Source organism: Corvus brachyrhynchos, unplaced genomic scaffold, assembly GCF_000691975.1.
Source record: "Corvus brachyrhynchos isolate BGI_N302 unplaced genomic scaffold, ASM69197v1 scaffold229, whole genome shotgun sequence".
NCBI lineage: Eukaryota > Metazoa > Chordata > Aves > Passeriformes > Corvidae > Corvus > Corvus brachyrhynchos.
In genome coordinates this window covers 1,286,485-1,312,422 of record NW_008240042.1, presented here as the reverse complement: position 1 = coordinate 1,312,422, position 25,938 = coordinate 1,286,485, and the positions used below count along the sequence as shown (strand labels likewise).

Below are 25,938 nucleotides of genomic sequence, written 5' to 3'. Positions count from 1 at the left end.
AAAATTCATTTTTAAAATTTCCCAATTTGGAAGTTGCTTTTATGATTAAAAATTGAGGAAAACAATAAAAGGTTTGACATAGATGTGAGAAGTACAGATGTATGTACAGAATACAGGACATCTGGACAAAAATGCTCTCAGCAAAATGTAAGTAAATCAAGAAAACTAATTTGCTGCTAAGCTCCTATGTTGATTATATAGCAGGTTTCAGAGTTTAATTGCATCAAAGTGATAACTGTCAAAAGTCTGCACATTAACATTATTTACAGATCACATAATTGGCCAAATTATAAGAATCCCATTTCACTGGCACAAAAAGTTATCTGATGGATGAGAGATCTTACTCAAGTGATACCACACAATTATTGAAGTATTCCTAGAGCTTCAGTCTGAAATATCTTTTCTTTGTAAATAAGCATTTTTATGTAACAATATAATACTTTCATATTATATAGGAACTTTATTGTTGTCTGGTTCTTCACATGACACTCCATCAGCATTTCCTCTTAATTCCTTCAAACTACTTCCCATCTGTTCAGACTTATTTTACCACAAAAAGTACAACCTTATGCCAGGATGCAAGTTTTGGTTTTGTAAAGAAACACTTCAACCCTGTATTTTCTGAAAAAGGAACAACATCTTTGAACAATGTATCATTCTATCCTGAAGCAAAATCTAAACACGCAAAGCCCAGGAGATGCTACAGTTTGTTCAGTAAGGAAAAAACACATTAGATTTATCTTGTAGGATTCATTTCAGTAAATATAACACAGGAGGGCTTACTGTACTTCCCTCAGCATCACTGTGCAACAAGTGACCAACATTTATTCAGTACTAATGAGAGATTTTTCATATATGCTGTGTCACAAAAACTACATTTCCAAAGCAAACACAATAAAGAAGAAGATTTAACAGGCTTTCATAAGCTGGGTATTACAATTCAGACTTTAAAAGTCAACAATCCCCAGTCTCTTAATTCCTACACCATGTGCAACACAAAACTTTCTGGAACAAGTTCTCTCTTAGTAGGGGTTCATCTGCTGCAAGTCCTGGAAGTCATTCAGCAGGCCTCCTCCCACTGAACCCAGGCCTTTTTGAAGCCCCTGAAAAGTATCTGCAGGTGAATATTCAGGGTCAGTGTACACTAATATTTTAATATTTGCACCATCCCGACTTCATAAACTGCTACTTAAATGGCAGCTTTGAAGTTTTAGAACACTGTCATTTTTGTCTGATAATGTTCTAAAACTGGTTTATGAAGGGGCTTTTTTTGTTTATACTAAAAAAATAATCTATTGTCTTCATATTTGTCTCTTTTGGTTTATAGTTACCATTACCTAGTTCAAGAAGAAAAGACAACAAACCTAAACACAAAAGGAAAAAAAAAACAATCAAGCAATTACTTCAGTCAGAAATAGCAGCTACTGAGGAACTGTTGTAAGATAAACTAAGATAACTACATTTAGTTGAAACCTATACAGTAGTTCATAACTTGGGCAAAATATAATCTGGGATGAGAGGTTTCCTATAATAATTCCACTCAGTTCGGCAGTTTTTTTATGATCTTTTTATTTCCCCCTATTAAAATACATCAAAATAATTTATTTTAAAGTCTGTGCTTTAGCTATTCGATTACTTTTGTAAAGGTAATTTCAAACCAATACTACCACCACTAGTCTATGGTTCTAGAGAGATGCTTACCACCTTTACTCACCAATGTAATTGGGAGCGCTGATGGCATACATCAAGTTCAGAGAATACATAAATTACCTGTCTTTTTACAAGTAACTCTTTAAACCAGATACTTTCTCAATGAGGCAGGCCATAACTCCAGTATCTCCATGTTGCTAGTGCTAGTACTAGAATTTCGATCCAGAAACACTTACCAAATAATTTCTTACTCAAGTCAGGATTATTGTATTGATCAAGTAATTTTTGTAACATTTACGCCGGTGGTCTTATTCTAGACTATTTATTTAAATGATTTTATCTTCTGCAATATTCTGTTCTGTCCTACATGCTAACAGACTTTGAACAGAATGGTGATTTTTTCTCAGCAACCAACCAAGGTAAATAAATGTGATGTATTATCAGTACATCATCCCACAACTCTGCATATGGTGCACATTAAGGTTGTATTCATTTACCATCTGAATATAATTCCTTTTACCACATCAACTAATAGTTACAAGTCCTAAATATAGCTGTTTTTCCTGGAACTCAAAGGTCTGTGTTGCATCATGAAGTACCAAATATCTTTATCCTGTTGGAGAATACCATGCATTGAATTTTGGTAACACCTGTAGCTGGATACTGCCAAAAAAGCAGCATCCAAACTCCTTCTCTGTTTCCAGTCTCAAAATACATACAGCCTTGATTGCCTCAAAACTTGCTCTACAATGCTTCTTTGAATTGCTTACTGATTGACAAATCCTGAAACACAATCTCTTATTCAGCTGAAAACAAGGATAGTACAGATGGTGCACTTAACACTGTAGGACATACTTTTAGCCAAAACAAATACTTACGGCACACAAATTTACATGCTCATCACTACCAAGCCACTATGACTATTTAGCTGCTTTCCAAACTATCTGTGAATGCTATTGCAAGTTCTTTACAGTGAAGGCCTTGTCCTCACAGGTATCATCTATGACACAATTTTTGGCATTCTATAAACACAAAATTATCTGGCTTGTGCAGCATCATTGCAGATTTCCAGATATACCAGAATTCACCCACCTGTTACTCCTCATCTTTTTTCCAGTTTAAATATGTGGAAGGTAGAATGATCATTTGTATGTGATTTACAGAGTACTTGGAGGCCTCCATACAATGAGGCCTCAAACCCTTTGAGGTATCAATGTGTTACAGCTGAAAGAAGAAAGGACAGTGACCTTTTGTGGCTGCAGAACTTAAGGCTCTGCTCTAGATTCACACAGATTGCCCCAGTCCTTGTTACCTGCGAAGCTACAGGGAACTGTGGGACCACTTACAGCATCAGTAACTGCTCTGTCCACTAAGCTTTCATGAGGCTTTCAAGGCTAACATCAAATAATGCAATAAATGTTAGGTAAAAGAACATTTAGTGTTCCTTCAAACATGTTATGGATACTTTTCCAAGCCTTGTGGATCTTCTCTGTGACAAACTTTTTACTGAATTGCACTTGCAACACAAATAGAAAAATGTAATATTGCACTTGTTAAAGTCCTTTAAAGTAAGAAGAAAAAAAGTACTCCATTTCTTTTTACAGACCCACTTAACAAAACACTTCTGACTTATTTCTGTTTCAGTTCATAAGCTGAACTTGAATTCACATTGTATTTTCTCATTACAATTCCAATAAAATGATAAAAAATATACTACAAATGAATTTTTAAATTTCTTTTCCCCCACAAACGTGAATAGATATTTTTAATATTTTACTAGATAGTGCTTAGGATCCAGTTTCGAGATCAGCTTCAACTGGATGCCAGCAGATGGCGCTGAAGGACTCTGGCTTTCCATACAACATTGTGCTGTCCTGCCATTTTTGAGAAACAAAGAATATTTGTTACATCTGCAGTAAAACAATGTTAAAATAATACTGAATTATTTACTGGCTGTTTTTTTTTTTAAGAAGGGCTCACACAATAATGTATAAAATGCGTGCAGGGGTAAAAAAATAAAAGTGCTACTAAGCACCTAAAGGAGCATGTGCAGACTGTCCTAAAACTCAGTGCTGGAGCAACACTCTTTTTCTTACCAGGCTGACTTCAGGGAACTATTGCCTTTATAGCTGCAGCAATTTCAAACATATTTCAATATTTTGAGGCTCTGCAAATTTTTTAGCTACTCTGGTAGACAGAAAGGAACAATAACAGGAGAATTTCCATTACTAACCTGATCAGTGATTTATGGACATTTTGATACTCCTGCTACCTGCCACGGTAAATGCAAAAGGGAACATTAACAGGTAAGCTTTTTACAACTACTTCCCAACTCATTTTTTTAAGAGAAGCTGCTGTTAAGCAAATTACTTTTAATTTTAAAAAATAATAATTAGAATCCTAAATGAATATTTATGCTATAAGCATTCTTTGGAAATGTGGACCCTCATCTTCTCTATTACCATTGCTTTTGAAACAAATTTTGAAAATAAAGCCCTGATCATGCAGACCTGGGAACCAAGATGTAGGTTAATTCAAGATGAGGATTAGGGAAGAAGGCAAAGAGAGGTTTTTTTGGCAACAGAGTTAACAGCAGACACATGACCTGCTTGAAATCAGTGTGACTGCTCACTGTGTGCAGAGAGAAGCATCTATGCAAATCCTCACGGAATTCAACTTTACAGGTTTAGTGTGTCTGACTACAAAGAAATTATTACTCATGCCATTATTCTTCAATCAACCAAGACAAAGATGCTCATCAGATATAATTTCACAGTTTTAATTGCTTGCATTATCCACTTTAATAATTATGAAGCTCTCACAAAAAGTTTAGATTTTCCAACTGAAAAACACCTGTAGCAGTTGATGAAATACAGACATTTTAACTTTTACTATGATTACCAATGCAATTAAAACTAATGATTTCTCTAGTCTCAAGATCATAGCTTTAATGTTAATATAATTTATAATAATTTTATAATGTATATATGCCATACATATTATACATATATATTTAATAATAATAATGTTAATTTATAAAAATCTTGCAGGTATTCGAATATTTATTTAGGAATTCTAGCTAAGTAAAAATCAAAGAAAAATGCAGTTTCTTTTAAAAGTAGCTTGGATAGTGGCAAGACTGTTCTTCAGAAAGACAAAAAATGTGATTAAATTTTGAATCGTTTGGGAGATTTCATATTTTATAAATTGAAAAGATTGTGCATTTTAAAAATTTGCATCTGAGGGAGATATTCTACACATTTTCAATAGCAAAACTGTTCAGTGAATCCTCCCAAGTAAATCTTAGTTAAATACAGTAATTGTATTTTTAGGTATGAAATCAGGTGCTTACATTCACACAAGTCCTGCTACACAGCTACACTACTAAACCCATTTATCTCCCACACTTCAGAATAGCTGAATATAGTACCCTCTAAAAAATATAAAGCTATGCAATGAAAGCACCCCCATAGTCCTCATGATGCAAATGTGATACATACAGAGAGTAACATTTTCTAGTTTTATGGGCTAACATAAAACAGGTAATATAATTTGTTTTATTCACATATGTGTGGAAGATCAATGCAATAACTCAGAAGAGAGCCCATTAGTATTAGCAGTAGTGATACTGTTATACACAGACTGTATATTTCATAGCACTGAATATTTTTATCAGTCAAGCCTTAATTTCCTTAAGTAAATCAAATTTCTAATTAAAAATATTTTGGTTTTTTTCAAAAGATGAAAACCAAAACATAATTGTGGACACATATGTAGATATTTGAAAGCAACAGAACCATCTCTTCATATGCCATGAATAAAAAGCAAGAATAGCAGAAAAAACACTATCTTCCACTGGACTACAAAAATGCCTACTATTTTTCTAAGCACAAATCATTTTAGAAGAATAAACAATATTAAGACAATTAAATTCACCACTGTAAACCTCCCCTTCAAGAAAGTACATCCAAACAAAATAGCTACAGTGAAAAACCAAAAACCTTGAAGACGTAAATCTACATTCACTAATACGATTGGCCTCTACCTGGTCCATGTAGGTGAGGGATTATTAAGGAAGATTGGAGAAGATAGGATATTCCAACTACAGAGTCATTTGTTGGTAAAGGAATACCACAAGTATGTGTGTAGAAAGCAATTTGGAGACAATTTTTAATGTATAACAGCTAGAGATGACCTTCTAGATATGATTATAAGCAACATAGCAAAACAAATTAAAAAACCACAGTGCTGAAAGGAATTTACATGACAGTGGCAAAGATATGAGAATGTTCAATATGCTTTATAAGGGAGAGATCAAGGACAAGATAATTCCTGAAGTATTTTGAGAAAACAGGTTTCAATAGATACAGAATATCCTTCTGTAAGATCTCATGGGCCATAAAGTCTACAGAAAACAAAGGAAAAGGTAATAAGGATACTAGTGAAAGCTGCTCCAGTACAGCACAGGGATGAGACCAACAAGATCCCAGCTGGCACAACTCAGAGTTCTCCAGTGACTCTAACACAGGAAAGTCAGGGAGAAAGATGAAAATAAATGAGTTATTTCTGAAACAGTGTAAGCAACAAGGTATGAGCAGAGACAAACCCAGGAGAGCCACAGATAGATGAGATGTAACTAACAAGGACAAACACAAAAATATGACAAGTTCTCTCAAGAAGCTGCTCTGTTATTAAGAGCTAGCAATACCAGTAGATGATGCCTCACAAAGTACTTCAGGAAAAGATCAATTGCAGTCAGACATTAAACCCAAGTAAAAGCAGCAATGAAAACTGTTGTCTCAACTAGAGAATACCTGAATGAGGTAAATGTTTGGCACTCAGTTGGCCTGATAATAGCAATACTGTGACAATGAAACTATGTAATCCCAGAGCTATAACTATTGCTCTGTGGATATTGGGTGGGGTTCTACAAGGTTAAAAAAGTCTTGTGTTGTTTAAGAAGAAGGAAAAAGAAAAATTAGAGAATAGTCTGCTTAATCCCAACAAACAGAAAAAATACTGGCAGAACATTTATATCTTTATATATACACATACAATTTCCTACAAGAAAACAAGGAGATGAGTGACAGCTGATTTGGATTTTTTCTGAACAAATCATGTCAACTATTTTTTCTTGCTATGGCAAAGTAACAGGACATGTTCAGGGAGACATCACATATCCTTACTTTAGTAAGAACTCTAGCACTGTTCCACATGAGCAATTTCTTAAGGAAAATAGGGAACCACACATTCAGAAGATACTATTATACACTGGAAAGCTATATTCAGAAAGCTATTCATTCTCAAAATGGTAACTGTATTGATGAGCATTCCTGAATCCATACTAGCTAACACTTGCTTTAATGACCAATTTAATAGAATAAGACTGCAAAGTATATTTGCAGATATGAGTTGCTGCAAGGCTGCTGGAGGACAGGATGAGAATTCAAAGTAAGTTTGACACATTGGAGAAACAGTCTAAAAAAAGAATACACTTCAGAAAGTTTCAAGACAAGATTCCACAGCTACACTACACAGAGAAGGAGACACAAATGAGTAGATTCTTCAGGAAACACTGACATTCATATTGGCTCATACCCTTAAAAGAATTGACAGTGTCACAGTGTTTTGAAAGAAACAGATATTCCCTGGGGATGTGAAAAGTACTGGTCTGTAAAACATGTTGTTTTCTACTTATTACTGGAAAGGCTTCAGCTGCATTCCTGGGTCTACTTTGAGGAAAACAGTCAACTGGAGAGGAACAAACAAAAAAAAATCAGAGGTCTGGAAAAACATGACTTACGGCAAAAAACAAAGAATTGAGTTATTAAAGTTGGAGGCAAAGAATTGGAGGTCATGGCAATCCAAATAACTGGAAGTGGTTGCAAGAAGGAAATAATCTGTTCTCTACACAAAGTAAAAATAGATAAAAGATGATAGAATGCAATTGCTGCAAAAAGACCTGGATACTAGGCTGAATACTGGGAACAGACTGCTAAGGATGGGGCTTCTAAGGCCCAAAAATGTATTTGCTGAAGTTTTTAAGGAAAGATTGGACAAACATCAATGGAGAATGGTTTTGGCATAGTTAAGCCCTCAATGGGAAAAGAGAATAGATCAGGTGACCAAAGCTCCTGCCGGCCCTGTTTCCTATGGTTCTGTGATTACAAAGGAAAATGCAATCCCTCAACCTAGGAAATGTCCAAACACCAGGAGTTGCCACTTGAGCTTCAAAGCGAAAGTGGGATCTGAAAGTGATGCCCACCATTTGTATGCAAATTAGTTCTCTCATCTCTTTTCTCCAGCCATCACACAATTCCTCCTCCCAACCCCCACTTCTCATCTCCCCTCCACCTCCACCTCCTTAGGCTGGGCAAGGACAAAACACAGCATCTTTCCACAGCCCTCTCCCAGGAATCTCCACACATGCCACCACACAAGTCCTGGTGCATAATGTCACATCCCCAAGTGGTGCCCCTAAATATGCAGAAGCCAACTTTGTGTGACACAGATCACACATGGGCTCTAAGGAGTACCGAGGGGAGGGATACATCCTCTCCCTCCCACCTTCCCCAAGCCAGCCACATGCCAAGGAGAGAAAAGGAAAAGCCCTTGTGCTATGCAAAGTGACTTTACACCTCCACAGTACATGATGTTAATTAATGTGAAAGGAAAACACCTCAAGGCTATTCCAAAGGACACAACTACTTCAGGTCCTTAGCTCTGTTCTGAATTATTCCGAGGCTTGGTCAGAAATTGTCCCCAGAAACATTTCTGCACCAAAAAAAGGCCTGTGCTCCAAAGAAGTACTGCCATGCTTTTACATTTTCAAAACCAATTAATTTAGAAAGAGAAAAACTCTACATTTGATCAAAGAGCATAATGAAATATTTTTTTGAATTTCAGGTTTTAATTTAAAAAAAAAACCAAAACGTTGTAACCTAAATGTAATCAAGCTGTTTCGTGAAGAATAAAATAGTTTCCAACAGATGTGTCCCATGTAGAAATTTCATATCTCTGAGACCTCAATTTGTCAGATTTGGTTTACATTGATCAATGCATCTTAGAGTTATTGGGAAGAAACTAGGATGGTGAGAGTGCATAGGTATAATTTCTTTAAAAAGTCAGCCACAAAGTTAAAAGTTAGCTTATGTAAATAATCAGTGTTTCAGTAACATTTTTCTTCTGTTAAACCGAAACCAGAGAATTTTTCAGTACAGTCACGTTAGCCAGAAAATTTTCCTTGATAAAGAATATCAAGCCACTTATTTATCACGTGTGCCATAGGCCACCTGGCTTTCCAGCTAAACTATCATTGTAAAACATGAATATGCACAGCCAGAGTTCCAGAGCTCAGGGCTCTGAAAGTAAAGAAATCAGACAAATGAACCTAAATAAAATGTAACTGGTGGAATAATGGGTACCTAATGGGATATTATTTAGGGTAGATGCTGGTGGATGTACATCAGAGGCAACAGGTACATGAGAGGAGGAAAGAAACACTCCCTGGTTTAAATTATTTTTCTTGAAATTACTCCGGCACCATGATACCATTAGATACATATTGCTGTGAAGTCATCTTAAGATGGATATTAGAGATTAATTAAATAGAGAAAAAATAGAAAGGAGATATCAACTTTGAGAGTATCTAAAATTCCAGTGACTAGTGATCATTGAAAGCATGACTGAATTATATTTTTAGGTAAAAAAAATTGTAAGCTTCAAACACAAAAAGACATTAGACCAGTTAAATATCAACATCCTGCAAGTGGATGGAAGTTACAGCTGCAGTAACAGGGCTCAGAACCCAACAAGTCTGCTGGTGCTTTCCATTTCTGACAAAATCAGAACTAAGCAGAAACAGCTCTTTTTATTTGTATTTTCAAAAAAATTTTTGACTGAACAGAGAAGCCTACAGACAGCTATTTCTGGGAAAAATTAAACACCCCAGATTACCATCTCTTTGAAGCTGGAACTGTCTATACCCATGTCTAAGACTACGTATAGTGCCATGAGATTCCAATTGATAACAAAGGTTTCCAGGCATGCTGTATCACAAAAAAAACCCTACGTAAAGGCAATTGGTAAACACAGGAGCCATTGCAAGTCCCTAAAAGTCCAAGTTTAAAAGAACGGCAAGCACAGAGACTTACCAGGTAGCTACTGTTTGATTTTAAAGAGCAGCTAAAGTAGCCTAACTTTGAAAACTGCAAAATTTTAATTCCTTAGAAATCTGCATTAGAGAAGATGGTCAATAGATTGTAACAAAATCTACGTATTTCAGTCAAATACTAGGTACAGAACCACAGCAAGTGATCTATTAGGGTAATCAAGGATCCTATAGCCTTGAGGTCTTGCTCACAGAGCAGGCAAGCCTGGCAAATGTGGGACAAGTACAACTTCTCAGGGCAGGCCTAGGAATCTGCAAACTCTTTGGGGTTTCCAAGTTTACAAGGTCGGCAAAATTAACACAGTTTGCATTTTCTTTAAATTGTTAGATTGCAAAATATGTATGAAGTATTCACAGATATTTTTTCCCTCAAGCAACGCCATATTTATTTAAAGAAGCTCGTAAAATTCTGCTAGCCACTTCCCAGAAAAAACTGCCATCTCCTGAACAGGGCTGCTTGGAAGGATAATAGGGATAGTTTTCACACATCCTCTGCCTTAAGATTCTGCAACTGTGTGAACTGAACTGCATCTTGTTCAACTTTTGAATAGTTTTCACAGTCAACATCAAATAATTTGCAAGTTAAATTCCGACATTCGTTCTGATATTAATTAGTTGTGCTTCTTTAAAGTGGCTCACAGGATGCAATTTCAGCCAAGCCACCTCTGTGTTTCAAATTCAAGTAACTCCAGATGAGTAACAGATTAAATATGGAACACATAACTTTACCAAATTGATTAATTTGGAAGATATCAGGTATTGTTTCAATTACATAAAATTGTGTGCCAGCTATAACTGCAAAATATGACAGCTCTAACACCACTTCTTGCTTTCCAGATGTCCATTTTGTCCTCTGCAGGGCAGTTTTTACTACTATTTAAACAGAGTCACAGAACACCTTAAATGAATGGAAGAAAACCTGAGAAATACTCTTCTTAAGGCAGAATATACTGCTTATCACTCCTTCCCTTCAAAGCATTTTATTTTTGGCTGAACAAGACCTCTGTTTGGCTACGATTTGCCCCCAAATTTATGCATATAGCTCTCACAGGTTGCCTTAAAAGCCCCTCATTCCTGTAAATGGTTTACTCCAGGCTTTTTTCCAACTGCATGTCTGCCTTTTTCTTTGCTTTGGGGATCAGAAATTAATTTTTTTGTGTATGGAATGAAACTGGCATAAACCAAGATCACTTTCTACCTTTCCTGTTACATAATACAGGGTTGTACAGTCATAGTGGTTCACTGTTTTTTATACAGTTAAAATAGAGAATCTTCATGAATAAAAGACAATATTCAGGAATTCCTGGGAAATGGTGCAAGATGGAAGAGAAGTGCAAGGTGTTTGGGTGGGGAGAGGTTACAACTGAATTAGGCTGGAGCAGGGTTACTCTGCCTTATTAATTTGGTTATATGGTATGAGCTCTGTTGCTTGCACTAAAACCAATTAGAATGACTGGTGTGTGAGAGCGAGGACTAGGCACATAGTACCCTACCTAAAATTTTATCCTATGAAGTGTTTGCTCAAGGCATTTTGAGACAACCTCCTTATAAACCAGGTTCTTCTGTTTTTTCTTACCTCTTGGGTTATCACCAATGATGTTGGTTTTGCCATTCCAGTACCAGAGCAGCAAGGTTGCATCCCGGGATCCTGAGAGGATGTAACAATTCCCTCCAATGTAGGACTCGGAACGAGCCACACAGGTTACAACATCCCAGTGGCCAAACACTACCTGCATCAGTTTACCTGTAAACACAGCAAATCGATTCTTTTAAAACTACTCTTGTATTCTAAGAAAAATTAAATACATTATAAAGTACTTTAAAAATATTTTCTTTATCCAAAAAGAAGGTTCAAAATAGAACTACAGTGGGGAGTACTATTTTTTCTTTATTTATTTGGTGGAAACTTATTTAAAAGTGCAATAGTCCACACAATCCACACAAAAAAATACTTGCAGTCTCTCAATACTATACTTTATTCAAAAGTGTCACTGGATTTGCTGAAGCCCAGCAATTGCAGATCTTGGAAGAAGCAGGGCAAGGGACACACACACTTTTCTCATGCACCTAACTAAAGCCCCTTCAGGTAACAGGGGCCAGGACAAATTCTGCACCCAATGACACAGGGAAGTGTGATGTGTGATGCCTCTAATGCGTGACCCCGGCTTTCTCAGCCCAAATGACCATGCACCCATTTGTGCTTTGGGCTGAATAAAGAATGAGGAGGAACAGAAGGGAAAAAGAGTGATGGGTGTGGAAGGCTTAATAAGACAGGCCAAAAAAAGAAACAGGAAATGCAGACTACTGCATTTCTAAATATAAATAAATAAAAATAAAATTAAATCAAGTGTTCTGAAAAGCGTTTAAAAAATAACAAGTAACACAGATCAGTGTTGGGACTCAAATTAAGCCCATTTTAATAAAATATTTTGGTGCATGAATTAAAAACTATTAGTCACTTAATATGGGTAATAGGGAACATTTCACAACCTGTTTTTACACAGCACAAAAGCACTGTATTTGTATTAAGACACTAAATAACAATTAATGGGAACAAAAGACTTAAGGGAGTGGTTCTGAAGAAAGAACAAAAATAGTGTTAACAGCCTGATTTATAACAAGATCAAAAGGTAAGTGCAATAAAGTGAAGAAAACCAGAAAAAACCCAAGAGATATGTACGAATATCTACCAAAAAAAGGAAATTACTGGAGTACATGAAGAAAAAATAAAATAACAAGATGCAATTTAAAGGAAACCTGTAGATCAGATTCAAAATAAAACACTGGCGAAACTTATTAGGCCTGCTCTAACATTGCAAGAGAAACTGTGAGATGAAGTGCTACCACATGAGCCATTTCTGACTGGACAGGGCAAACCCCTGGATGCACTCTTACTGTGCATACCTACTTTGTAGTGGAAGGGTAAGCAACTAAGGGGTCAAATAATGATGTGATATATTTTTCAGTTGTATTGACATAGGCGTTCAATTACCTGGGGTGATTTACACTTCTAGAACGCAAGTTTATGCTATAAACATCACTGAGTTATAGAGATTTCCCTCTCAGTTATTTCTGTGTTTATACATTCCGTTCTAGAAAACAAGCATTTTTCAAGGTTATTTCTGTAGTCTCACTGCCCTGTTAGTTTTATTTTGTTACTGTGCAGCTTAAGTTCAATGAACATAATCAAAACAAGAAATAAGATTTTGGTCTTTTATATTGCTAAGAAAAAAAAAATACTAATTTTGTAAGAGTTCCTCAAACTTTCCTGTTTCCTTTAACATGAGTTGTCTTCTCTACACAGTAATATCCAACTTTACCATTTGCACTCAGATATCCCTTTTTGACAGAACAAATTTTCTAGTTAATGTTTTATTTGACAGCTGTGCTACAAATAATTAAAAGAAAAATAAGACTCAAGTCTGCAGTACTGAAGCTAAAACACTGTCTAGAAGTCATTCCACTGCTGGAGGAAGGTTTTATTGTGTTTCTGCTATATTGGCTGTGCTGAGAACCCATGATTTATGTTGAAAGTATTTCCTACTAAAAACAAACTCACTCAAGATCTGGTAGGAAAATGGTTCCTTTTTTTGTGCAAGTGCTAAAATATAATTGAATTCAACACTTGGGATCACTTGCCTGTATGCATTACTGATCACATCATCTTTTCCCCTTGATGTTCTGCTGATTTCAAAATATTTTCCTACTATATTCTCATTTCAATTTGAAGCAAAGTAAACTACATCTGAATTCACTTCATTTAAGCTAGAGTTGCTATACTGACCAATAGAAGAGACAAATCTGAAACTTTTCTGACAAGGGTATTTTGGTTTATACCCTGATTAGCTATGGTAGTAACAAGGTGCCTGGTGAATCTGCCATGCACAGAGGAAATAACTTAAAGAGATATTTGCAGTTCAGATTGATACAGGACAAGGCTACCAAAACCATACAAGTTCCTTCCATAGGTGTAAAGTAAAATACATCCGTTGATATAATAATTTCTCTATTCATATAAATCAAGAATATACACTGAATATTTATTGCTGCTAGCTATCCTTTATGAAGATCTACTTTAAATTCACAGTTTTATGTAAATTTATTTTCATCAATAAGAAAATTAACCTAAGAAGGGTCTAACAAGATATCTGTATAATGAATCGTGGGCAGTCAATATGACGTAAATGGAACTTCTCCTTTATACTTAAGGCCTTAAAATTGTAAAAATGACAGAAATACTGAAGTATGCCATGAGATCTAAAGTCTTAACAGATTTTCATTAAAGACCATTTTGTTTTGTCAAACATTTTGGTTTGCCAAGTGTGAAAAACACTCTTAACTAATATATTTAAGAAACAATGACAAACATGTAGGATGCTCCCTAGGGATTAATAACCTACCGGAAAGCTTGATGGCACACACACATTAACCACACTGGGTCATTAATCCCAAAGAAGTACCTTGCAGTGAGGTCGCTATTTCCATTATAAGATAATGAAAGGGAAAAAAAAAAAAAATACCTAGTTTTTCATGGGGTTCCACGGCTTTTAAATTCCTGTAGCTCCTACACTGGAAGATTCTTTTCTATTTAGCATGGCACATGCATGACTTCAATGGTTTGGACACACTCCTGCTGACATTATCCTAATTTAACTGCTGCCCATTATATCGATCAGTTTATGTTATATAAAAGAATTCAGTGGCTCCAAATCAATTCTTCGAGTATGGCATAGCTTTTAAAGGCTTTTATAAGTATTCTTTCACCAGATTTCAAGACTTCTCTTCTTGTTCTATAGTACTTGCCTTTATTTCCTAAAAAACCCAGTTCTCTGGTGGTAAAAACCAACCAGAGTTAAATTCAAGTAAACACTTTAGAAGTAATTAACTCTCCTGGTATGCAAGGCTTCACACAAACTCTCACCTGTGAAAACTACAGTGCAAGAACAGGCATCCTTGTCCTATAAGTTTGAAGTAAAACTCAGTTTAAACAAGAGTTCCTTCTCTCACATTTGCCATCATTTCACAAAAATGATAGCACAAAATACAAGGCAGCAGTAGGTAAGGAAAGATTTGCCAAATATTAATAGGGGAATAAATACCCTCTCCCCTCCTCATTCTTTATTTGAAACAGTAGGCTGATTATGAACAGTAAAAAAATCTTTTAGGCTGCCTCCACATTTAAAAAATACATTACCTGAGTCAGTAGAATAAACACGGAAACTCTTGTCCCAGAAGCCACAGACCAAGATGTAACGATTGTCAGAGGTGATGACAAAACACTGGGAATGTACCTGAATGCTTTGGTCTAAAAGGTCAGTGATTTGCCTTCTGTGCATACCTGTATTGCTGGCTGAACAGAAAAACATACAAACCAAGACATTTTACCTTCCACATTCACAGAACAAAAATACAATTTAGAAACTTGCATCCACACCAAATACATTTCTCACATCGGTTACTTGTTTTTTGTGGCAGGGACGCTTTCTTTCTGATTCTACTATGAAATACTCATGACACTTCTGGGAACAATGCTAATTCCTTGTAGTATATATTCTAAAATAGAAGAAAGCCTCTTTTTAAGTGAAATGCAGCTGAGAAATAAATGGAAGATTGCACATAGCCAACGGTACACAAAAATGTAATAAGATTCCTTCCCTACTTCTTCTAGTATAAGAAATTAAAAATTACAAAGCAAAGGAATGTAATGATAAGACAATACACAAACCACATAGTGGCTCAAATGTAGCACACAAAGGATCATGATTTTAAATTGTATATCAGTTGTACTTCATTGCAAGCACTGCCTTTTGAAAAAAAACAAAACAGTGAACATCAGTACTGTTTACATTTTTTAAGCATGGCACAAAAATTAACCAGCTTATCTCCACAATTAACTTTAGGGCTGGGAGAATATAACTGCCCTACTTTGATCACTTGATGTTTTGTTTCCTGAGATAATCTTTCATTGGGAACACACAGAATGGACAGGAATCCATTAGTGACCACATATTTCATACTATATTTTGTTCTTATATGTATGTCCCTGTCCATATCTATCATGAAAATCCTACACTATCAGAAAAACTTTCAGTGTGCTTTGTTCCTGAGGGAACCTGATTTCCATCTCAGGCAAGTAATTTCTCCTGGGTTTGTCTGCCAACTGCTTGGAGCACCATCACTTCCACCCAGATGGTCTTCCAGACCTGCCTCTGTCCTGTTCCTGTGCTCTGCTTTACTCTTTGCTCTTTGGCTCCTTTCCATTCTCACAGACCAGCTATTTCCTAAGCCTTGGGTATATTCCATTTACTCTGTATCAAATACTTCATTTATTTATGCTTTTGCTATGTTTAAAATGTTGATACTGTCTTGTCCATATGGGTAGCAAATAATTTAGCAAGGTGTTGCCACTTGCTCGCTGCAGGTAACACAAATGTGGCATTCATTGCTCTTGGGGCCACTTAAAGAGTAACAACACCACATTATAAGTGAACATTCTGTATGACAAAACAGCAGCAAAAGAACCTCAAAAAACATACAGATCAACTAATTCAGTGGGGATAAGGCCTCCAAAATCTTCACCTCAAAAAGATCTAGGATATATGTTTTTTTAGCAGGAATCCCTCCTTACGACTAAGACAGCAACAAGATTCCTGCTATAACCATAAAGTGTAATTTTGTAGTCCTCTTAGGTGCCATTTCTAGGTAAATGTGTCTAGCCACAATTAAAAACCTCTAATATTACCTACGTAATTACTTGCTTGCCCCCAATGATGCTGCTTAGCAATGACAAAGAAAGCCTTAAACCTTTTAAACTACGTCCAGTGTAATCACAAGGCTGATTTGAGATCTACTGTAAGAAGGGAATATTAAACCGTTTTTCAGAATGTGAACATTAATTTTAAAGGCCTTTGTACCAAAGAAAAGCCAAAGTGTTTTGTAAACTGAAGGCAAACCTGAAAATGGAATTTTAATTTTAAAATCATGAAAAAATAAAAAGGATAATAATAATTTTATTTCCTTCTACGTTTTACACAAGATGAAAAAAAAAAAGATCAGACAAGTTCAACGTGATTTGGGGTTTTTTGGTAATATTTATTTACACTTCTAAGATCTACTTGATAGCAGGTTTTAAAGCAGAACATACATTTCCTGCCCCAAACATTTTTTGGATAAAATCTATTTCAAGAAGGAAAGGAGAGTTACAGCACGTATCCTCCTCATAATAACTATTGCATTATTCAGATGAGGATTGATTTTAGATACTTTGGAAAAACACTTCAATTTTATCAGCTCTATAAAATGGTTTCATACGCTCCCACTGCTCCTGATTTAATTATCCTAGAGCTTACCCAGCAAAATGGCTACACAGGAAGAGTCTGCATCTACAGATGGAAACATCACAGTTCCTACTGGGATATGGACATTTGTTCTGAAATTAATTCTCACTGTCTGACAGACCCATCATTCTAACCTATCCAGGCAAGTTCATTTTTGCTCTGATTTTTCCTTGCTCCTATAATTGGCCACACCACTTCTTTTTCAGTTAAACCACCCTGAAATAGCTGGTTTCAAACTAAGCTTGAAGTCTAACAGAATTGGTGGGCACCGAATCCTGTCTTCTTTGCTCGTGTCCTACAACTAGTTTCTGTTTTGGTGTTAGGTACCCGAGTTTTTCTTTTCTCATTGTGTTTAAGGCTCCATTCGCCATGCTACAGACTCCAAGTATGCACTCCCCAAAGTTGGGCCTGTAATGAAAGAACTGACCAAACTCTAACCCTGCTAATAGAAAAATCAGCTCTATACAAACTGATAAACCTCCATAATAAAAAGTCATGAATTGAATCTATTACAATGAGTCATTAAATAAAGGAAAGACATTCCTCCACCCCTTTTCAATAAAAGAAAAACACATGCAAATTTAACTAGTAAAGCTGATCAAAAGATGCAATACCCTTGAAAAATGAATACTAATACCTCAACACTAAACTGGAGTGGGCAATATATTTCAACTTTGAAACTGCTTTGCAATTACGCATTAATCCCCTCAGCCTGAACAGCAGGTCTATGAAGAAAGGATTGATCTCCTTTAATGATGAAACCCTGGCACCACGGTTTTATTTTTCACAACACGGTGCAGTTAAGAACCCCACTGTTATTATGAAAATTTCCTCAGCAAAGGAGCTCCATCACATTACCAGTGCACCGATTCATCATAACGTGCCTCGCTCCTGCTCATCAACAAGTCTGAGTGATGAAAAGATCCAATATTATCCTGACAGTACTTCATGCACATTCTCAATCACACATTATTACAGCATCCATATTAATTTTCACTGACACGCGTCCTAGGCCTGTTCAAATTAGGCAAACCAACGAGGGGGAGTTGATGAAATACCAGCATAGCCACAGCTCATTGCATTCCAATTTGCATGCAAATGGTTTATCAGGAAAATTCCATTCCCAGCAACCAGCAAGTGAAAAACAACCGTAATCTACACTTCAGGGCCACCATACAGAGCTTAATGAATCGCAAAGAGAGAAGGAAGTGACAGACCTATGAGAGGATCGATTTCCACTGGCAGCTGGTAAGGCTGGTCTTGTACAGCACCTTGATGAGCTGGAATTCAGGAAAGAAGATTTTAAAACTTTGCATTTTTTTTAATACATGAAGCCACATATATTTTATAAATCACAGCTACGCCCTTTTTTTTTAACTATTCAAGATTCTTCTGCATCAAGTGAATGAAAAAAAATAATTCCAGGTGCTTTCACAGGCTGCTTATTAAACATTTATTTTAGATTAGGGCTATTCTGAATGTATGCCATCAGCAGCAGCTCTGGTCCTGAGCCATAAGCTCTAGCAGATGCTTTACTGGCAACCTCTCCTGTCGCAACAAAACAAAATTAAGTGGTAAAGAGGACTGAAAACAAAATGTGACAACCATCTGCTGACTGTAGCAAATACTATTTTCCTCTTTACTTTTTAAAGCACTGCTTTGAACAACTGAAGTACAAAGGACTTTTTTTTTTAGAAGTTAGTTTATGACACAGAGAGGGAAATCTCGTAGTCGTCTCATAGTCAGCCAGTATTTAAGGATTCATCCATCACCAAAACCCATTTATTTGCAAGTTTGTATAGAAGTTAATATATTAATTCTGCCGACACACATTTCATCTGGGCACCTGGCATACCAGTAAAATGTTTAAGCACTGACTTCTCTTGCAGGGGTAAAAAGAAAGCCTTTTTATGCCACAGCTTCACTACAAAAAAACAAACAAACTCCTCCCCAGTCCCCGCCAATAGCCAACAATACCTTCTTGGAAGGGATATATACTTACACCTATGATTTTTCTACATACCATCCACAGCTTAATATAAAAACTAGTGTCAGTACAAGGATTCCTTAAATAAGTGATTCATAAGTAAATTCAAAGTTCCACTGCAATGAAACACCAACACAGAACAACACATGAAATCTGCGTGAGGAAAAAGAGCATCCTGCTGGGTACCAGTGCCATTAGATGTCAGCAAAGCCACCAAATTCATATTCAAAGGCAGGAATGGGCTTTTTAATTACACATTAGTGACAACTGGTCACTTGGCAACTTAACTTTTTTATCATGATGCCTCATTAGCAAAGACAATGCTAAGCCCACAGCAGGGGATATGGAGAAGTAATGATACCTGCCCTCTCACCCTAGGAGATCCCATTTCGGTATAAAATTGTAAGTCAACAATAGCAAAGGCTGAGGAGTCCACACCCAGATATCTTAAGCACAGTACTCTATTAACAGCCAGCAACTGATGTGTGCTCTCACAGCAGTGGGGTGAGGTGATTTTTTCTTGGGTTTTTGTTGGTTGGCTTTTGTTTGTCTTGATCTGCGGGTTTTCCTGAATTCTCTGTACTGGCAAGACAAGTGTAAAATGCCTCTAAATGAAAAAATAGCAACTCAAAAGCACAGCTTACTGTTCTGCCTTTCAGAGGTGAGGGAAAACCCTGAAAAATCTGAAAGCTCTGTTCAACTCAAACCAGTTGAACACTCACCAAACTGGTTGCTTGCTCATGGATCATCAACCAGCAGAATTGTGTTGAAATCAAAATCAACTCCTACCACTTTTGAACATTTTCTTCTTCCCATGACTGTTGTTTGTTCACAAAGGCCATTTTTTAAAAGCCTTGAATATTATATGCCCAAGGTCACACATCCAAGGTATGAGAGGATACTGTCATCCTCCTTTCAAAGAAATCTTGGGAGCCCTGTAAATAGTTCTTCATCACAACTTATCTTAGGCAAGTCTCCCTTCCCCCCTTCTTTCCCATCCTTCTCTTGAAGCACTTCTTGGGCTGGTGAAATAATACATAGATGTTTCTATTTGAGGGGTAATTTGTAAGAATTAGTAAAAAAGTGAGGGAGTCATCTGGCTTTTTTCAAAAAGTAATCAGGGACCATGGGTCAAGATTTCTTAGCAGGAATTTCAACCATGTACGTATTTCTCTGGTGTATCTTCTATTTAAGTTATTTGAGTAGAAGGTCTTTTTTTCCCCCTTTCTTGAAAAGCCTTTGAACAAATATACTGCATTGCACTGAAATAACTTCCTTTGATGGCTTGGGCCTAAGACTGCCGTAGTCAGGGAAAGGAGGATGGATGTCTTTAAGATTGGAGAATATTAGAATTAAAAGCAGAATTATATTCTCAACTACAGCACACTTTTAAAGGAAAATTAATTTTATTAGTTGCTATGGAAATGGCTATTTTGTTTTCCTTTCATACTGACAATACATAATCACCTAGTAATTTTGGGATGTTTAAGATAAGACTTCCCATATATTTTATTTTCTAATTCTCATTGGGTGCTTATAATAAACAAGAAAAAGATAGAAGAAAAGATTTCAGACAAGTTTTACATGCTTTAAAACTGCCTTTGGCATGATATGGTTCAGGCCCCCAACTGACTGAACAACAAATTTAAGAGGAAGAGTATGCCTTTGTCATGACCAAATAGTGATGGACGGTTTTGTCTCCTTCCATGGTGCCTGATGGCCTGGAAAGCAACATGTTGTTTTTACAAACATTTAGTGTGCTACACATCTTACTACAATAGCTCAAATTACCTTTCCAATGAGAAATTAAGCCCACGTGTGAAGAGCCTGCTGTGTCAATGAACCGGATTTGCTTTTTTCACTTTAAACCTACAACAGTTCGTCAGCAAATTTTGCTAAGACAAGAGAAGTGCTGCTGGATGTCAGGGGTTTCTCAGGCTTCTTGCTTTAATGTACTTACCAGGGAGGCTGTGCCACTTGTTCACAGCAAAGAGCCTGTTTGCAGTGACCGTGATCACAGCAGGAGTGGCCAGGCCGGGTTGGGTGTTGGCAGCCACGTGAGTGACCGGGGAGTTGGATGGAAACTTCAGGACCATGATAACGTCCTGCTGGGCTTGCTCTGTGAACATCAAGGGGCTCTGCAGGAGGAGATACTGTTGAGTGCACACGACAAGAACCCAAATACACAGGAAAAGAGAACACGGGGAGGAGAAGAGACAGGACAAGAGAAGGAAGATTGGATTAAAACACACAGCATCCAATAGAAGCTGCAGTAGAAAAGCAAATGCAGTAATAGTGGCTTATGGAAATAGAGGCTTATGGAAATAACCATTTTAGGCAGAAAACCCTTCATGTACCCTATTAATCTCAGGGCCCTGTTGAACACAGCGTGTCTGTATACAGACTTTGCTTCAGATCACAGCAGATTAAACTATAAATTTGCAATCACCTATCTCTGCCAAAAGAATTCTCCTTCACATCTGCAGAGATAGTACGTCAAGGAAAGCAAGGCCAAACCAGGAGGGAAACACAAAAAAAGCGAGCAAAAGAAATTCTAGCTCCCAGAGATTGTCTCAAGTTGCATTAAATTGGCAGACTGTAATTCTTTACAAGCCAGATGAGAACATGAAAGCACATTAAAATAAACAGATACACACATACACTAGATATATGTTCTGTATATATTTCTGGTGCACAAAAATAAGATTTATGAATGCAAAGTAGAAGACTTCACTGCAAATGTGTTTCAAAGGACAAACATAATTAAATGCAGTTGTAAAGAATATAAAGTGGACGTGATTACAGACACTATCCTGCATTGTTTCCAGAAATGCTAAAGCGAGGGAATGAATCCAGACTCTCATTTTCAACATAATTTTTCAGGTTTTAGTTTTTGTAGTTGTAAGTTGAAAAGTTTATTAACTTTTAAACTAAGTTCTCTCAGAATACTGCAAATGTCAAAACAAAATATTGAAGACCTTAGATATGGATATCAAATGTAAGGAGAAAAAGCAACACCTAATGGGTTTATGACTATGTGGTACATCTGAAAAAAAGGAGAACCCCATTGAAATGCAGAGATACAATCACCCTGGTCACCAGTAGCCACATTGCTCAAGTATTTCTAATTTTCTAATAACCAAATTAGAATACTAATGAAGTGTCCTTGGGCTGTTTTCCACCTGCAGTATTTCATTACATATATGTGTATGTAAGTGCATACATTTAATGTATATTTATACAGAACTAATAAAAAAATTAAATACATTTGCATTTTTATTATCACTCCTTTTTAAAAAGTTATTAAGAGTACTTAGAAAAACATATTGCACTATGAATTCCTATTTACAGTCTTTGCATAAAGGTGTAAATAAAAGCAACTAATAAGCTACCCAGACATCCTTCTGAGCAAGTGGCTAAAAGCCAATCAATATTATGAGTTAATCCTCCCTGGATGCTCATTCAATTAAAGGTGTCAGTAATGCCTCATCTGATGTGGCCTCAATTAAATCCAGCTATCTGATGGTTGAAAACACAAGGGGATACAGCAACAGCAGCAAAACCAGACAAATAGGCAGCCTTCATGTGACTGCTAATTACTACACCTGGTGTATATTATGGCTTGTGCACTTAACACAGCACATGATAACTTCCAATTCAGCTGCATTCATGCACACACATGAAAACAAAACTCAGTAAATAATGCAACTAGAAATAATTCAAAACTATGACAGGAAAGATATCCTTATTGTATTTCAGCTCCAGGAATACTACTTTTAAAACCACTTAATACAGAGCTATTACGAAAACATGTATTAATATTAACAAAACCAGCAAGTGAAGAACTAAGGGGTTTTTTTTCCTGGGTGTACCCCAGCCCAAAAAACCACAGGAGTTAGAAACAGCTAACTTCGTAGATTTTAACTGATTCTGTTACATACTAAATCTTCACTAATTCAGCACCATAAAAAATATTATGATAAAACCACACAAACCGCTTCCCAGTATCAGATTTATTTATATAACAATGGCTCTGACTAACACATCAATAATCAACTTCTCGAGTTGCTCCTCTTCCTGAAACAAATCCATTTAAATTAGAGTGAGTGCTCAGTGCATGGCACCATGACAGACGGACACACATATGGCAAGTGGCTGCATGATGGGAGTATCTGGGCTCCCCAACATCCCTGTTAGCAGGGCTCTTCTGAAACACACACACTAGTCCCTGCCATGGTCTGTAGGCTGGGACCTGGCCATGGGACACAGGCAGCTGAGCAGCTCCCAGGTACACACGGGATGCATTTGAGAAAGGCCAGTAGCTCAGTTTATCAAGGAAGTTTACACTTCTCAGACTCCTGCATCACAAGGTTTGTAAGATACTTCGGAAACATTTCACGTTTCTGTGTAATCTTTTAAAACCTTCTGCACTTCAGATATGTTTTAAAACTAATACCCTTAGCCTGCTCAAGTAGGACATATTTTCTTCTTGTATATCCTGTAAGACATGTCTTTTTTTTATACATATTGCAGTGTAAAATGTCCATCCTAACAATAAGGGAATGTAACCTTTTGAAAACCTTGGGAATTAGCAGACCATTTGCTCCACTTGTCAGAATATCACTTAAGATCCTTAGTTCTGGACCTATGACAACACAAACGGTATTTCAAATCCACAGACTCCACACAACATGATATGAAAAGTAATCAGTAATAAAATAATTGTTTGTATAATAAAATTACATTAGACACAAGAGAGGTAAAAGGGAAAGCATGTTAATGCTCACTGCCTAAATTTTATCACCCTAGCTTTACTGCAAAACACATTTAGTCACATTCTTTGCTATGTAAGTTTCAGCTCATGAATTCCTAGTAATCCTGGTTTTAGGGGAAAATCTATGCCTGGGGGAAAAGACAAGGAAGTTCCACCTCCTAAAACCAAGCTTCTTGAGGAATCTGCCAAAGATTAACTAAATTGTCTCCACAATGACTGGCTCTCACCTGTACAGGTATGGTATTAACAAAATCAACTGATGAAGTGTTCCTAGATTACACTGACAAAAAAAAAAGCCTGTACTAGAAATCAATGCAATCCTTTCAGCAATAAATAAAAAAACAGTTAAGCACTGCATACAACTCCTACCAAATCGTAACTCATCTGCTGGTTTTAATAACATAATTCCACAACCACATAAAAGCAAAGTGAAAGTGTCCAGTTCTGCAAAGTTAAGATGGCAAAGGAATTGAGCACAAAGGCAGGTCGCAAAGAGTTAACATGGCACTTACCACCTGCATGGCAGAACTTCGTGGAGGATGTGGTTCTATGAGTAGTTGGGAAGGGGTCTGTCCAAAACTTCTTATTTGAGCTTCCACAGCCTGGAAAAGGCACAGGCAGGTTTGCATGTTAAGAGGTGCTAATTACAGGCAATAGAACCATAACTGTCACCTGAAAATGTCATTCCACACTTCTGGCTTGTTTCACGTTGAAAATCAACCCCGTGTGTTCACTGTGGGGCTAAGTGCTTGGCACTGGTACTAAGAATGAGGTAATCATTTTAGTGCTGTGGATGCTATTTCCATGAGAAACTCTGCAAAACCTCATCCTGCTCAATGATATTAAACAGAAACAAGCTATTATAATCAGAAACCCTCTTTATTGGCTCAATTTTTCCTTTCTAACACTGGCTTATCCTGTTTGTAGCATAACTCAAAAACAAAAGTTAACTTCTAAAAAGTTTCTGTAGGTATTAAGTGTTGTACGTTAAACTCCATTGCTCCATTTCACAGCAGTAACTACAAGAAAGGCAATACTGAGCTTTTATTCTTACTTCCAGGTTTATTCAAAAAGAGCAAACAATGTTAGGATGCATTAAATACCAACAGTAACACTAAAGGAGAACATGAAGGTGTAATACAAGGGGGTTTTTAAAGTTTCTCTGTATCTTCAGCAATATGCTTAAGTACTTTCTTCATAGGAAATACATGAAAATATTATGCTTAGTCATTTCTTAAAAATAATTATGCTGAAACCTGTGAACTTATACGTCTTGCCCTAGGCACGTCCAGCTAGTTTTCCATGCTGACACCTCTTGGCCCACTGGTTTAAAGATAACACCAAGCAGCCAAAATTCAACAAGTTACCTCTTGTCAGGCTGGCCCCCTGCACCATTCACAGAAACAGGCTGATACCACAGAAAATCTCAAATCATTCAACTTAGTTTACATCTCTTTCATTGTGAGCTAAACTAATCACCTGGCCTTTGCTATGGGTTAGCAGGCTGCACATGGACTGATGCCTCAGGTATTTTCCTCTAATTCTTCTTTTTCATGGTTCAACCTTCCTTAAGTCTCCTTACACTTATATTTCCTGTTCTACTTTAGCCACTCAAAATTTTTGAGACAGTGGACTTATGCTGACCTTATTCTTATAAACAACTGGTTTAGGTAATAATAAAGACCATTACTAGGACACACAATGTTCTCCTGTTACAGCAATAACAGAGCTAAAAGTAGAATGCACCTGAGACCTTAAAATAATCATCCTTTTGATAGTAAACATGCCATCCAGAACACTTGACCTTATTACATTTGGCAGGGCTTTTGAAACATCTGAACTCACCAGAGCAGGAGTCAAAATTAGTCTGTGAACAGATTCTAACACTCTTGCCCACTCTGGGAAGCACCATAATCTTCAAAGAACTGGTGAATAAGTAAGTTTATCAAAAAGCTGGCTGAAATCTGACATACACACACTGTGATACAGTGAGCCTTTTTGAGGAACAGCAGTATTAGAC

The 25,938-nt window shown here is 36.6% G+C and overlaps 1 protein-coding gene across 1 annotated transcript in view; it reads right to left on the bottom strand.

Annotated features, from left to right (window-relative positions):
* The window catches only part of LRBA (LPS responsive beige-like anchor protein), a 373,544-nt gene that overhangs the window by 16,071 nt on the left and 331,535 nt on the right, over positions 1 to 25,938 (bottom strand). Inside the window, exons 50-54 of the mRNA XM_017744109.1 lie at positions 24,431 to 24,520; positions 21,105 to 21,297; positions 18,375 to 18,437; positions 15,015 to 15,170; positions 11,397 to 11,564 (exon numbers count right to left, since the gene is read on the bottom strand). Of these exons, the coding sequence (XP_017599598.1) occupies positions 11,397 to 11,564; positions 15,015 to 15,170; positions 18,375 to 18,437; positions 21,105 to 21,297; positions 24,431 to 24,520 (670 nt within the window). The remainder of the gene's footprint in view (positions 1 to 11,396; positions 11,565 to 15,014; positions 15,171 to 18,374; positions 18,438 to 21,104; positions 21,298 to 24,430; positions 24,521 to 25,938) is intronic.